The sequence below is a fragment of the Pygocentrus nattereri genome, chromosome 28 (assembly GCF_015220715.1).
Source record: "Pygocentrus nattereri isolate fPygNat1 chromosome 28, fPygNat1.pri, whole genome shotgun sequence".
NCBI classification, from domain to species: domain Eukaryota; kingdom Metazoa; phylum Chordata; class Actinopteri; order Characiformes; family Serrasalmidae; genus Pygocentrus; species Pygocentrus nattereri.
The window spans coordinates 8,321,622-8,337,273 of record NC_051238.1 but is presented as its reverse complement, the minus strand read 5'-3'; the positions used below and the strand labels follow the sequence as shown (position 1 = coordinate 8,337,273).

The 15,652-nt window shown below is 39.2% G+C and overlaps 1 protein-coding gene across 4 annotated transcripts in view; it reads left to right on the top strand.

Annotated features, from left to right (window-relative positions):
• Nucleotides 1-15,652, top strand: part of slc6a6a (solute carrier family 6 member 6a) — a 36,400-nt gene that overhangs the window by 6,471 nt on the left and 14,277 nt on the right. For all 4 annotated transcript variants that reach the window (XM_037535754.1, XM_037535751.1, XM_037535752.1 and 1 more), the window contains 4 exons: nucleotides 4,024-4,253; nucleotides 6,395-6,529; nucleotides 13,506-13,740; nucleotides 15,437-15,569. In XM_037535754.1, coding sequence (XP_037391651.1) covers nucleotides 4,025-4,253; nucleotides 6,395-6,529; nucleotides 13,506-13,740; nucleotides 15,437-15,569 — 732 coding nt within the window. In that variant the 5' untranslated portion in view covers nucleotide 4,024. Of the gene's footprint in view, nucleotides 1-4,023; nucleotides 4,254-6,394; nucleotides 6,530-13,505; nucleotides 13,741-15,436; nucleotides 15,570-15,652 lie in introns of those variants that run through there.

Sequence of the window (15,652 nt, the reverse complement as noted above, 5' to 3'; positions counted from 1 at the left end):
AGACCATTTGGGAACATGATATCACATCATACAGTATTTCTCTGTATGATTTTATTTATTTTTTTTATGTTGTATATTAGCATATATTAGCTCTGGAGGACTCTCCAGTTTTCCCTGCTCTGATACATGTACAGCAGTTTATGATGGTCTTCTTAATGCTCTTAAGGCTGACCCAAAAGCTGTAATGGTACTGCAATTCAGCTTCTCTTTTTAACGTCTTAGTGCTGTTATGTTTATTTGATGTGCAAATAATGTAATCTAACAAAGCTGGAAATGCATAGATTTTTATTTAGTCTCACAGATTACATTTTATAACAAGAAAACACATCTGGAATAGGAATATAAGTGACTTTTTTTCATTACACTGGTAACCTCAGTTAGTAATACCCTTATTGACCAAAACTCTGTACATTTGAATACAAATAAGTGTATTAAGCATTAAAAGAAGCCTTGTGCTTTTTCACTCAAACTCCATTTCTACACATTGATATGTTTTATCGTGGCTAATGTGGACATGCATGCACCGTGACTCCTCTCGGGGCCAATTTAAAGGAGCTTAAGGGTCGTGGTTCAGTATGGTAATTAGTTTATTAGATGTTAGACCAGTGGTCATCAGCCCTCCTCTTGGAGATCTTTCAGCTCCAACTTAAAAAAAAATATAAAACCCAAGAAACATCTCATCCAGCTTGTTAAGGTCCTCTAGGCCATTTATTGTTGGGGCAGACTTTCTAAAAAGGTAGCCACGTTTGTGACCACTGTTTTAGAGTGAGGGAAGCACTACATTAAAATTGTTAACAACTATAATTAAATTGCTTTTCCAGGCCCATTCTCTTTTCTCATGATCTTCCCCTCCCCCCTCTAAAATGGTGCCGTCCTGACATTGTGCCTGCTTACCCCAAAACATTTCATAGACATCAGTAAGGCAGACCAGCAGCTGTTCAATGGATCCGATTCCACCTCAAAAATTTAAAGCAGTGCTTCATCCGGATCTAATATTTTCTGGAGCACAAGGTCAGGCCTAAGAATTCACAGTAAACCTGCCTCAGCTGAGCAAAGGTGTCTAGATGGGCTATAGTGTCTCAAATGATATACTGAATTCACTGACAGATTCCCTCTAGGTTTCATTTTAGATGTTAATTCGCTAAAGCGATCCCCACTAGGTTCAGTTTAATTAACCATGTTGGTGTTTGTGTGCTCCTTTAGGGTTCGTCATGTTATCCCCAGCCCGTCTCAACACCTTCATCAATAATGTGTGACGCTCCTTTCTATCTGTTTACACAACTGAAGTCACTCATTTCCTCAAGGATCGCCTGTATGTTAGCACCTTAAACAAGTCCTGCCTTATGTTTAATGTCCTGAATCCAAACTATCTTTGAATTGAGCTGGACTGAAATGGGGGGGCGGGGGGGGGGGGCGGGGTATGGGGGTTGGGCTCCCAGATGGCACTTGTTATTACTGTCAATCTTTGGTTATCCTGTTTTCAGGGCCTTTCTTCTGAAATGGAAAAAGGTTCCTTAGAAGCAAAGGGTGTTATGTTGATGTCAGCGGTTGTTATGTTGATTACCCTTATTAGTCCCACAACGGGGAAATTTCACCTGTGCAATCTAACGCATTCGTGCAGTGAAACACCACATACACACTAGTGAATACACACACCAGGGGGCAGTGAGCACACTCACCCAGAGTGGTGAGCAGCTCTATCCACAGCGCCCAGGGAGCAATTGGGTGTTAGGTGCCTTGCTCAAGGGCACTTCAGTGACGTGCTGTCGGCTCAGGAGATCAAACCGGCGAACTTCCGGTTACAAGGTTGGTTCCCTAACCTCCAGCCCAACAAGATTGGCTTTATGTTAATAAAAAACGTTGATTATAAATAGTAATGAGGAGGAAAGGAGGAAGAAAGAAATTAAAATGGTCAGGTAAGAAAAACACAAACTGCTTTACAATAGGCAAAATGTGAATGTATGGCCTCAGTCTTACATGGAAACGATAGGGGAGGAAATTCATGGGGGAAAAAAAACACTTTCAAATATTTGTACAACATCCTGTAAAATGCCTCATCCTCTTTTATAAAACTAAAATGTGTAAAAAAGCGTGGCGTCACCTTGGACGAAAGGTTAAAAAGTTCTTCTCAATCCTCCACAATGTACAAAACCAGGTCATTCCTCTCTCTCTGTAGAAGAATCAGTCATGCATGAATTATCTCCAAATAAATCAGTCACGGTGCATGTCTTGCTAACAGTAGCTCATGATTTCTGACTCCAAATTGTGGAGAATGCTGCTCATACACAAGCTCTGCTGAAGCTTCCCCACCAAGCAGTACATCAGCTGAAATATCCTGCCCACATCTTAGATCTCTGATCTCATCCCACATAACCGCTCCGGTCACCCACTGACAGTCAGCTAGTCAACCTTCAGTCAAACCCTCGCTGCTTCGGTGACCGAGTCTTCTCCCAGCTCTTGAACTCTCTCCTCTGGCCTGGTGTAGTCTTTTTCTATCTTTTCCATCACAATTACAGTGCGTTCACTCCTGCTGCTGCAACCTCTTATTTTGTTCAAGGGTAATTGGTAATCTCTTTTCCTCCATTTATTCTTCATTACTCTTTCTTTTGTCTCTGAAAGGCTTGCCTAATGGGTTGATTTGGAAGTTTTTCACTCTTATATGCTTCTTTGTGGTCTGTAAATGCACTACATTCACTGTATTCTTTTGTGTGTATATACTGCATAGAAGTATTCCTGTCTGTCATGTATGGGTACATAACTGCGTAATATCTGTTATCACTGTCAAATGATTCTTTTTACACCTGCTGCCTTTCATGATAATTCATGATAAATGGACCAGTAGAAATGGTTCAAAATTACTTGCTTGCAGAATTACTTACTTTAAAATCTTACGTTATTGTGACTAAAGTTATGATCATTTTTTTTTCTACATCCTTTAAAGATTTTCAGATATGCATTATCTGCAGATATACAAGGTTTTCATATGGCCATGTTATGTCATTTGTACAGCAGTCATTTTGAGCAGTACTGTGCAAAAGTCAAAGACCACCTTTATTTGTTTGTTTTCCAGTCAAAACAGCCATTAAGTGCAAGTGATTCATTTTTCAGGAGATATGTTTTTGAAGAGATTAGATATAAATGATTCCACTGGTCTGAAAGGCAAGTCGTAAGAAAATAAGTAAAACCAGGAAAACGAAGAAAATCAGCAGTTTCCAAAACTAAAAGATGCAGAGTAAATGGGACTCTCAACAAGTAGACCACCCATCATCTGATCTGATGTTCTTCTCAGATAAACAGTATTTTCATCTTTTGAGAGAGAGGAGAAAATCAAGCTGCTTCAGATCTGAAAACATCCACAGGTGTTTCTGTCCATCCTTCCGCTGTGAGAAGACCACTCGGCACTGTGGGTCTGAAAGGATGTGTAGCTGTCAATTAGAACCTCAGTGAGAAAAGGAGACAGACACCTCAAACAAAGAAGCTGAACAATGGACTGACCACCTCCAGAGTCCAGACCTCAGCACCACTGAATGTGTTTGATTACTTGGTTTATGAGAAACCGAAAATATAACCAACTTCTGTGACTGAACTTTGGAGGTGTGTCTGCAGATTTCTTTGAGAAACTGAAAGCAAGTCTCCTGAAAAGAATGGAAGCTGTAATAAAGGCCAAAAACTGGACACACTGAACACTGAAAAACTGACATTTAGATTTAGGTGTTGAGGGTTTGTGTAATTTAAAATTCAATATATGGTAAATGTCTTCTGACACCTTTTCCTGACAATGAAACTTATTCTTAAAGGCTTTTGACTGGAAACAAAAGTAATGAAGGGCTCTGACTTTCCCACAGTACCGTGTATGTGTTCACGTATCTGTCCCAAAGATCAGAGGACGTCCATGTTTAAACACTGACATTCAGTATTCATATGGTGTGTAGAGTGTGAGAGTGAAGTTTATGAAGGTGTTAAAAGCACTTATGTGAACATAATGTTTACATGAGTTCACAGTGCATCTCTCTCTCTCTTTAGTATGGCACAGAAGGAGAAGCTGCAGTGTCTGAAAGATTTCCATAAGGACACTCTGAAGCCGTCTCCAGGTAAAAGTCCAGGCACGCGGCCGGAGGATGAGGCTGAGGGAAAGCCTCCACAGAGGGAGAAATGGGCCAGCAAGCTGGACTTCCTGCTCTCAGTGGCGGGGGGATTCGTAGGTTTAGGCAACGTGTGGCGTTTCCCGTACCTCTGCTACAAGAATGGCGGAGGTCAGTGTGATATGGGTATTTTTTTTCAGGGATGCACAGATATATTGGAATCATGTCAGTATCGGTTGATAATTGCTTAATATTAAACTTCACCAATATTTCAAACTCATATTTGATTTATTGTACTCCAGAAGCACAGAATGTTTTGGCATTGGAAGTGTTTGTTTTACTGAATTGTTGTTTTATTGAATTTGCAGCCCTGTTAATAATTTCTGTATCTCTTTAAAATTAAGGTGGACCCAGGCCTGATTTTATAAATGTTTTTGCATCGTCATCATGTGAACAAAAAAAGAACAATATTGATTCTCAGCATCGGCCCATGATTTCCATATCAGTGCATCCCTAACAGATTTGCTCTCATTCATTTATTTTTAATGTCTGTACTAGATATTGCCACTGTAATACACTGTTAGAAATAAAGGTTCTGTGCAGGTACATTTTTTTCATTTATCAAGGTCCAAACAATGGTAATGTTCCTTCAAAGGTATAACGGTGGCTTTAAGGTCCAATTGTGCACCTTAAATGAGTTTTTCCCAGTGGAGGTGTGCATATCTGCACTCTTCACAATCTAATGGACCACCCCAGTGACAAGAGGGGTACCGCCTCAGTGACAGTTTCACACCTTTTTGTCTGTGTTTGAAAACCACATGACTCTATTCAAACCTCCAGCTGTCCTTTAAGTTATTCGAACACTTAATGTTAAATGGGACTAAAAATAGGCAAAATTTTGATTACAGTCTTGTTGCATTAGTAAGCATTAATGTTAAGAACCTTTCTATATAATATATTAAAGTATATCAATATCTTAGATTTGTTTCCCTATCGTACTCTTATGTTACATAGGCATTTGGTCTGATTTACTCTGACAGAATCCCTAGTGTATGTCTCTTCCCCTGTGAGTGTTTTCTCAGTATGGCCTCCAGTAATATGAGATTTGCAAAGGTGACTTACTTGCTTTGTTTTCATAAATAAAGCTTAAGTATCCGAGTCTGTTCTGACTCGTGTGGTGTAAATATAATCTAAAAATGTTAATTCTTTTCACCTCAGTGTCAAGGGCAGCCTTTTCTGGCCTGACTGCTGTAAATCACTTACTGCTCTTCTATCTGGAAGTTTCTTTATAATCACTACCTGTTTATCTTTCTACTCTAGTCTGACTGCTGGCATTAAAGTGTATTTTTAATGTAGATTAAGCACTGGACGATGAATGGATTAGGTCTGGGGACATATATCGATTTATTGATTACTGATGAAATCAGCCATAAAATCAATGAATGTTATGTAATATTGGTTTTTCCTTTCCATGTTGTAGAACACTGAGAATGTGGGAAGATATGCTGAGGATGTAGGATTGGTTAAACACTAAATGCAACTGTTTTTCAATTTTCTTTAAGCCTCTATGACTCAAAGATGCAACGTATTCTCAAAATCAATAAACAGCAAAAGGAGACACACTGACTCTCACAAGAGATAAAGCTTTTGTGTGTGTGTGTGTGAGGCTCTGCTTCAGATCAGAGCATTAAAATGAGCCAACAAAAATGAAATTTTATTCATTTATTTATTACATTTTATTTACATTTTAATAACACATTAATAATTATACATGCGCATTTAATGCACAGTTATTGTTGACCTGCTGCATTTAACAGATGGGCCTGTGCCCCATTTTAAATTTTATTATTTTCCAATATGTTTAACTCACTAAAGTGTGCAGAACAATGATGTATTCATGCTTGGTCCCTGCAGAGAATATTCAATCTTATTTTCACATAGGGAATCATTAAACTGTGTAACTTGACCAGGAGTCTTCAAACTTATGCATGCAGTTTTTTTTTTTGTCTGACCTTCTGTGAAAAGGCCATACAGCTTTGTCACCTTGTTTGGCACAAATGGAATCTGTTACAGATATACTGAATGTGTATGAACGACAAAATACCTGTGGTTTGATGTAATTAAGAAGTATTAAGAAGCCCAGTTGTTTCAGAATTGCTAATGAAATGTTGATGGACTCAAAATAGATCTTCTCATGTCTTTTGGTCAAATCTCTCTCTCTCTCTCTCTCTCTCTCTCTCTCTCTCTCTCTCTCTCTCTCTCTCTCTCTCTCTCTCTCTCTCTCTCTCTCTCTCTCTCTCTCTCTCTCTCAGGTGCATTTCTCATCCCCTATTTCATCTTCCTGTTTGGCGGAGGGCTTCCTGTGTTTTTCCTGGAGGTGGCGCTAGGCCAGTTCACCTCTGAAGGAGGGATCACCTGCTGGGAGAAACTCTGCCCCATCTTCACTGGTGAGAGACTGAGAGAAAGAGACCTGAACACAGAGAGACTGTCATGTGAGAGAGAGAGAGACTTAGTATTGGAACACAAGTCAATGAGCCATGAGATTTCTGATTCATTGTGATACGTTTATAAAAATAGGTCATCTGTGAAATACTGGGGATCAGAAATCATTTCCTGTATTAACGGTGGCTGTTCTACAGCCTGCTCAGATTGAGCAGATCAAAGATGAGCTCATATCCACAATGAGAACTATCAGATGAATTAAATTTCATGCTTACAGCCACCAGACTAGCCCAATCAACGGCATGCTGATCGGATCCTTTTGGTGTTGAAACCACAGCAAACTATTTTTATCACACACACACACACACACACACACACACACACACACACACACACACACACACACACACAGAGACATTTTCTAAGCCGCTTATCCTTCTGGGCCATGGGGGGAGCTGGAGTCTATCCCAGCAGTCAGTGGGTGGAAGGCAGGATACAGCCTGGACAGGTTGCCAGTCCATCGCAGGGCAGTATTCAAATATCACAGGATAATATTTTATGTAATTATGAATGAATAGTGAAAAACATTTCAGCCATTTATATCTTTAACTCCTGCAAAATCTGCTTGACACTTCTGACTTTAAAATTATTATTTTAGGCTTTACAGACTGAATCGCAGCAGTACATGCACACCATATTTTGCCCTGTTATTCCATTAAATTCTGGAATATCTTTTTGACTACGTAGGTTGATCTGGTCTATCTATGGCTACACCCCTAATGTGTTGCCACTTCACTTAATGTGAGATGCAGTATCAACTGTTGGTGTCCCCCTGTTCTCTGTTGTTCAGTGTCTCATGCTCAGGCACCCTTTAAAGCCCTGGGTGGTGCAGCCATCCCAGCGTTGGCCCTCTTGTCAGGAGATTGCAGGTCCCAAAACCTAGCAATATCATAATCTGTGGATAGAAGTCTAAGATCCAATCCCATTTCACCCCTTGCCCCTACCACTTAGCCCTTAGCTCTCTGTTTTGCATGTTCATGCCTAGAGACTGGTAAGATAGCGGCACACGCGACCAAAGAAACCAGTAAATTTACGTTTTTTTTTTTCCATAAAAACTTAGAACTACTGTATTGCCTTAGTTTAATGGTGTTTCAGTGTATTATGGTCCTTTTCTTCATGACATGCATAAAAATCACTAGCAGTGTGCTAATGTCTCAGTAGCTAAATTTCCTCTTCCACCTTAAATAGTCCAGCGCCAGAATTTAACTGCTGCTCCATTTAAGGTGCAATAGGAAAATTCAAACGAGGAACTGGCAAATAGCTGATTTTAGCTTCATATCACTGAAGAGTTAGGCATGAGTGATAATAAATGATTGTCACATCCCCCCTCTTTGGTAGGAATATGATGCCCTAAATGTAATTAAAACCCAGCAGTGAGGTTGCTGAACCTCCTCTGCTGTCACTGCAGACTGGCAGGGTCACCTCCAGAGCAGCGCTAGCAGCTGATAATGAAGTAATGGTCCTTTTTTGTTTGAGGGTCCCATTTCATAGGTGAAGAAGATTGCAACCACCACCCCTTGTAGCTCAGCTCCAAGGGGCAAGATGACAATCTAAAATAAGGGGTAGAGGTAAAAAATAAGAAAAGGGGTTAGGCCCAAGACTGCATAATTGGTCTCGCTCTCTCTAAGTAGGTAGGATGGATCTCCCTCTGCCCAGTCAGCAGTAGCTGACTTAGTAGAACTGGCCGTTAGTGCTCTCCATGTGTGTTGGGCTGTCCAATGATGTGTTAGTGGTAGTTCAAAAAGATGTACTACCACTAAGACATGAGAAACACTTGCCAGCCTTCACCTTGTCTCGTAAGGCCAGATGTAATTTTGTAACAAGAAAGTCTGAGGACAACCATGACCATTTTTAGGCTGATTGTGGGTGGAAATGTAGGCTCATTAAGGCAAACAAAGTGAATGGATTCAGAAATTTTATAATGTTTCATGAAGGCGGAGCTCGAAGTGGGGGTAGATGGCTGAAAATTCACCAAAAGCTCCAATTAAGTATGTTGATGCAGTAAAAATCTTGCAAGGGGAAAACTGTTCTGTTGGCTAATTATAGCTTCTCGCTAGCCAGCTTGTTTTGCTAGGCTTATCAGTTGCACTCGAAGGGTACAAATCCACCAAAAAAAAGGGAAGATGATGATGTAAAATATTAAATTTTTTATTACAGACTACACATGCTGTGTTTGAATACAAGATTAAGACAACGAATAGAAAGATTTCTGTTAAGACATCTGTATATTATAATAACCGCATGTTATAATAACCATGCATATTCCTAGTGCTGTGTGTATATAAGAGGGGAGAGGAGGTCAGTAGTTGGCCAAATTGGTCGGACAGCTATCTCTTTATCCCTGCCTGGATTACTGATCTTGAATATGACCTGCTTTTGGTGTCTGAGCACTCTGAGTCATGTTATTGGTCCAGTGGTTGCTAGGCAACAGCTGAAGACGCTGTTGCCTTGTTACAGTCTACTCTCAGTCCTGGGCCTCACTTTCAGTGCAGCAACATGTTCGTTCGGTCGGTCGTTCGTTCCTCTCTCTCTCTCTCTCTCTCTCTCTCTCTCTCTCTCTCTCTCTCTCTCTCTCTCTCTCTCTCTCTCTCTCTCTCTCTCTCTTTCTCTTTCTCTTTCTCTTTCTCTCTCTTTCTCTCTCACACACACAATGGTGTGCAAAAAACAGACACCAACATTCATTTAATTTTCAGTCAAAACACCCAGTAAGTACAAGTTATTTATTTTTCAGTGCCAGAAAAACATATTTTTATAGAAAATTACTCAGAAGCCTCAAGAAGTAAATACAATATTAAATTTTTTCAGTATTTAGTGTGTTCACTCTTGACCTATTACAGCTTCCATTTTTTTCAGGAGAATCACTTTGAGTTTTTCATAGAAATCTAATATTTTTTCCACATCTTAGAGGTTGTTTGCATTTTCTTGCTTCTCACCTCATATTTCACCAATCACAAGTGACCATATCACCCCATATAAGTAGAGGTTTACCTCTACGGGTTGGGTGCCTTCTTAAGTTGCATCTCAAACCACATATACCTTTTATCTCTAAATAGGTTTTTATGTGTTACGCTATTTGCCAGAACATATAGAATTGCATTAAAGGAAAAATGTTAAAACTAACAAAATAAACCAAAGAAAATTATAACAGTTATAGCAAAGACAAAAATGCAATCCTGCAACCGTGAGCATGATCAGCTGTAGGTGAAAAACGAAACAGGTCATTTTTGGCCACCTCATTTCACAGTCCTAGAATCTCCACTGAATTCTAGCACCTATTCCATCCTAACACCTGTCCTGTCTTTTTTTTTTTTTTTTCCCTTAATTCATTTATGCCTTTAATCGTAATTTCACTTCATACACATGACCAGCTTAAGCAAATCCAGGACGCTACATTGGTGTAATTACTGTTGTGTCCTCTCATCCCAGTTCAGCAGTACACAGGCTGACTAATGCCCAAACTCCAGCAATCAGCTTCACATTCGGACGTGATGGAATCTCCGTCGCCATGGAAACAGGAACCAGCGATGACTAAGATACATTTGACAATGGGACCTCATCTGTTTGCAGAGAGGGAAAGGAAAAGTGTGTTAGAGGTAGAAAAGGGGGTAGAGAGTGAGAGGCAGAAAAAGAGAGAGTGGCTTGAACATCATGATCAGAATAGGCGTGGCCATGCTAATGAGTGCATAAGAGATATCTGATTCTCTGAAGATATTTCAGTTTTATTCATTCAAAGGGTCCATATCATGAAAACTGAATTTATTGTTCTTTTAAGTCAGATTAATGTGCTGTGAAGTTTCAAAATGTACCACTGACTCTCCAGTCCATACCGGCCATATGTTGCAACTAAGGTGAAAAAATACAACATGCTTTAAATTCAGTGTTTTGGTGATATCACACAAACCATTACATTTCCAAATATTCAGCACAGGTTTAGCTACAACCAAAGTTATTAAAAGTGTCTCAACCAGGACTACTTTTGAATGAGGTGCATTAAAGGACAGCCAATCAGAACAGAGCTTATTAACATAGAACAGTCTTAAAGACACCATTAACAACAGACTGTTTAATTGTAAAGGATAAAGTGAGGTTGAAAAATGGTCATGTAAAATTAATTGCTACATTAAAAATACATGTTATGAGAAGGGAAAAAAAACAAAATACAAGGATAATGTAGCATATCACTGCCGTAGGAAGAAAACCTCATATTTCTATTTTTTATGTTTTTTGGTTTTTGACCATTTAAGAATGCCTTTTACATTGTGTGTCAATTTTATGATGAATGGACTAAAAGAAATGACAAAATGTCCCAAAATGACCTGAAAAAATGTCTGGTTCCATTGATTTAGAATGAAAGTAAAGTATGTTTTTTCCTTCTTCTGTAAAGTTGCCATTTGGAGATACAAGTTTTTCTTCCTACAGCAGCCATATGGACCCTTTAATCTGACTGTTGCATCCCTTTACCTGAGCACTCACACACCTGTGTTTATGAACACACAAGCACACATAACTCCATGCTCAAAACATTCCTATTCCACACACACAACACACACGTTTGTTTATATACAATACCAGGCCAAGGGGTTTTTATGCTGTAGGTAACTTACTCATTTTCAACCTTTTAAACAGAAAAGGATATTGGGTAATTTCTAGGAAAGTATTTGCAATTCGTTTGGTCAAAGCTGAACCATAAAATAATTTTGCTTTAAGTGACCCTATACCTTATTGTTGTTTTTTTGTTATTTTATTAAAATAGCAAAATATTATATGTATGTTAGTGTGTCTCTAAGGGCCTAATTACACCTTGCATTAACACGTGTTTTGGTGATTGGATCATGTTCAGATTTCTCTTGACTGCATGAAAAACTGGGTGTAAACACCCCAAGAATGCACTTTGAGTGAATTCTGATTGGATCATTCAGACCGTATTGAGAGGTGGTCAGCCACAGATATTGACCAGATGTAACACAAGTGTAAACAGAATTCATTTTTGCTTTTTGTATGCAATTACATGAGTGGAAATGTTTTTTTTCTGAGTGCTGACCCACAGTATATGGAATCTGGTAAAAGAATATCCAGATACAAACACACTCCTAATCTAACTCTAAACCTAACTCCTTGACTTTAAACTCAGTAAAAGTAATCTCAGTTTTGCCCTATCAGTTTTAAGATGTAACGTAGATTTTGTAAAAGCATGGGGCCTGTCAGTCTGTCCTGACATTGTAGGTTAATTCTAAAATGAATAGATGCACTCACTTTTACGTTTCCCGGAGATGCACACTCTGTGGATAAAGTTGTACATGCATGTGTGCAGGCCTGTGTGGCCTTGTACCACTCCAGGCTTGAATGCCCTTCTTGTGCTTCCCTACTTATACTGAAATAGGCCATATGCTGTCTCTCTCTATTTCAGTTCGCTCTGAGTTCTGTGCATTTACAAATCCAAACCGACCATTCTGTTGCCCTCTTACCCCACGAACGTCATATAAAACTGGAGCAGCTGAACGTCCTTGGTCTCACACACACATTCTCACTCTAATGCTCAGGCAATGCATCACTCACAAACACACCCTCATTTTGGATTACAGAGGCAGCTGTCACAGCGCTTGTGAATTGCATTGTCCAGGCTCAGGGTGATGCTGTAATTATTCTTGCTTTTTGGCTGCCCTTGACCCTAAAATACCCCTACAACAATGTAGAGGTCACTAGGGCAAGCAGGCAAGTGCCCAGTAGGTGTTGGACCTTGGTACTAAAAATATAAGGCACAAGTGTGACCCTACTATTAGCATCTATGTCACCTGCTGCTGGAATGCTCTTTGCTGGGCTTTGTTACAGTTTTTGCAAAATGTTGAACATTTATGTTTGAGGAGCGCTGTAGTACTCATGAGGTTAACGTGATAGTTTAATAACAAATCAGACCCCCCCACCCAGGACACAGTGTCCTGTTGCTATCACTGGTAATTGTCATGACAGATGCCATTATGTTCAATGTCATGACAGCTTTATGTCACATGTTCATGTTTACTGTGTACTCCGCTGGCACAGGCAGAAATAAGTTATTTGGTAGGCCTGTGAAAAATGAGGCAGATTTATTTGGTAAATACAGTTTCCAAATGTTCCACCATGTGTTTACATTAGGCTGTACCATATTCCTGACAGCAGTGCAGTCATCCACCTACTTTTTCCAAAACTTTTGCCTTACGGTGATACAAAACAATATCAATCAACCACAAATCTGGATTCATATATACACAACCAGCACTGTAACACAACCTCACTACCAAACAAAATGTTCAGTGAAGACGACTTAACTACGTTAAAATCAGATGAGAAAAATAACCACAGAAAAAAAACCTAAACCTAATCATCATGGGCAAAAGCATACTGCCAGAGCTAGCAGACCCAAAAAACACAACATGGCCGAGAAAAAGTCAGAGAGCTGAGATGTAAATACGAGGAAATCAACACCAGAAACTTTTAAAACCTGAAATTAATCATTGTACGCAAAATCATACTGCCATGGTGGACATGAAAAATGTTGGTGGTCCATTTATGTCTTGCCTGTGATGACTCGATGCATTGAAATAACATTTGCCCGTGTCAGCTTTTTTGTAAGTACTAAATTCACAACGTTTTTGTTTTTGTTTTACAAAATTTACATTTTGCGCAGTGTCCCAGCTTTTTTGGAAATGAGGTTGAACCAGAAATGGTAACATGGCACAATTATATTACTGGACACAATCTATTATGACAACACATGACAACATACTAAATCTTGTGCATCGTCTGATACATCATCATTCATCATGTGAAATGTTTATGCCATGGTTTTGTCAGTGTAATGCAGGTGAAGTGTTATCCACAATCTTCTGCTTAATAAAAACATTCTGGTGTGTGTGTGTGTGTGTGTGTGCGCGTGCGCGATAGGAATCGGCTATGCCTCCATCGTGATCGTCTCCCTGCTGAATATCTACTACATTGTGATCCTGGCGTGGGGGCTGTATTACCTGCTGCAGTGCTTTCAGAGGGAGCTGCCGTGGGCTCGCTGCAGGCACAGCTGGAACACACAAAACTGTGTGGAAGACACCATCCGCAAGAACAAAACCCTCTGGCTCTCTGCCAACGCCACCAACTTCACCTCTCCTGTCACTGAGTTCTGGGAGTGAGTAGCATTTGGTTTTTTTCAATGAGCACAGTATGGGTGTCCAAGGCTTTGAGTATTTGCAATTTAGGTGTTAACCTTAAATGAATACAGAAAGGCAAAAAATCAAATGTACACAGTTATCCTCCTACCGTCTAATGTAGATGATCAAAATTTGCTTCTTTTGTTTTGCAGTGGAGCTACAATGCTAATAATGCTAAATATATACTTATCTAAGTGGCCTTAGTTAAGTATATATTTAGATTGCCAACAGAGCGACCATGCATTACTTTACAATATACATCAGAATCAGATGTGAAAGCATATGATCTTCCTTAATGCATTTTTCTACTAAAAAGCTGTAGTTTTGTCCAATTTCAATACTGATTTTCCCTAGATAGATTAGATTAGCACAACTTTAGATTAGAACTAGATCAGAGCCTAGGTTAGATTATATTAGTCATGAAAAAGTGACTTACTGATCAGTGCTGATATGGTGGCCAAGTGGCTTCATCTCTTTATGTATATAATGAAAATCAACAAATTAGTTCTCTACTTATGGGTCGTTCTCCATTTGGGCTTAAAAAGATACTTAAAATATTGGGCACAGCTCCAAAAGTCAGTAAGTACATTTACTCATTTTGCCCAAGATTAAATAACACTTTCCTCATGATTCTCTGATTTCTTTATTTTTACCCTGTTTCACAGTCGCTCTGCATCTGTACAACATTTGAGGAACCATTTTTGATATAAAACAATATTTTTAAGAGGTTTAACTTAATAAAACCGATTCATATTTACTTTTTATATCATTAACATTATACTGCATTTAAAAATAATGTCAGAGATTTTGGTCACTGTTGTTATCAGGGCTCATACAAGATATATTATTATTTATACTTACTTTAAATGTATAAATAATATATTTTCAACTCCATTAAATTGCTTTCTTGGGTCAAAGCTCATGAGAGAGGAAGCATCTCAAGGCATGAAAAGGGAAGTCCACACTTGCTCACTATATTTTAATTTATTAATAATTTTGTTAATAAGCAGCACATAACTTCTATATGTCAGAGGTGCTTTAATGGCTGGGTAGTTACATTTTTGTCAAAATAATGCGAGATATCATTTTTATTACTGATTTTAAATAGTTGCACAAGGTCACCTGAACCACCAATGAGTCAGCCAATTTACAAAATCCTCAGTTTTAACCAGAAAGTCACTGGAGTCACAATCAATTGTGTTACACCATAATCATACAATACCAGTGACTGTGAAACATGTTTGTTAAAATTAAGCTCTCCTTTTTGCATATGTGATACTAGGAGATGTTAATGGACATATTAAGATTATTTATTTAGTTTTGGGATGAAAGAAATAGATTTTTTAAAAAATGAATCCACCTGAATTCCCACTCGAAATGGAGAATGACCCATATGTATGTCTTTCAGACTCTGAGTCTTTTCATTGTTGTCAATGGAGCAACATGCACTGCAACTAAAAAGCTCTCTCGTTTTAGCAGAAAAGCTGTGAACTTTTGTGCTGTGCATAAATGAAGGAGCGATCTACAGCTGACCAATAGTAATCAAGCATACCTGTAGTCACTTATCCAACACGGAGGAAAAGATACCTACTTACAAATCAAATGCGTTCTCCCTCCCTCTCTCCCTCTCTCCCTCTCCCCCTCTCTCCCTCTCTCCCTCTCTCTCTCTCTCAGGCGTAATGTCCTGAGTCTTTCGTCGGGGATTGATGAGGTGGGCGAGCTGAAGTGGGACCTCGCCCTCTGTCTGCTAGCCGTCTGGGTCATCTGCTTCTTCTGCATCTGGAAGGGAGTGAAATCCACAGGCAAAGTGAGACAGTGGGAGAGAGGGAGGGAGGGAGGAAGGTATGGTGGGATGAGAATGGCCAAAAGCTAAAGGGATAGAAGGATAAA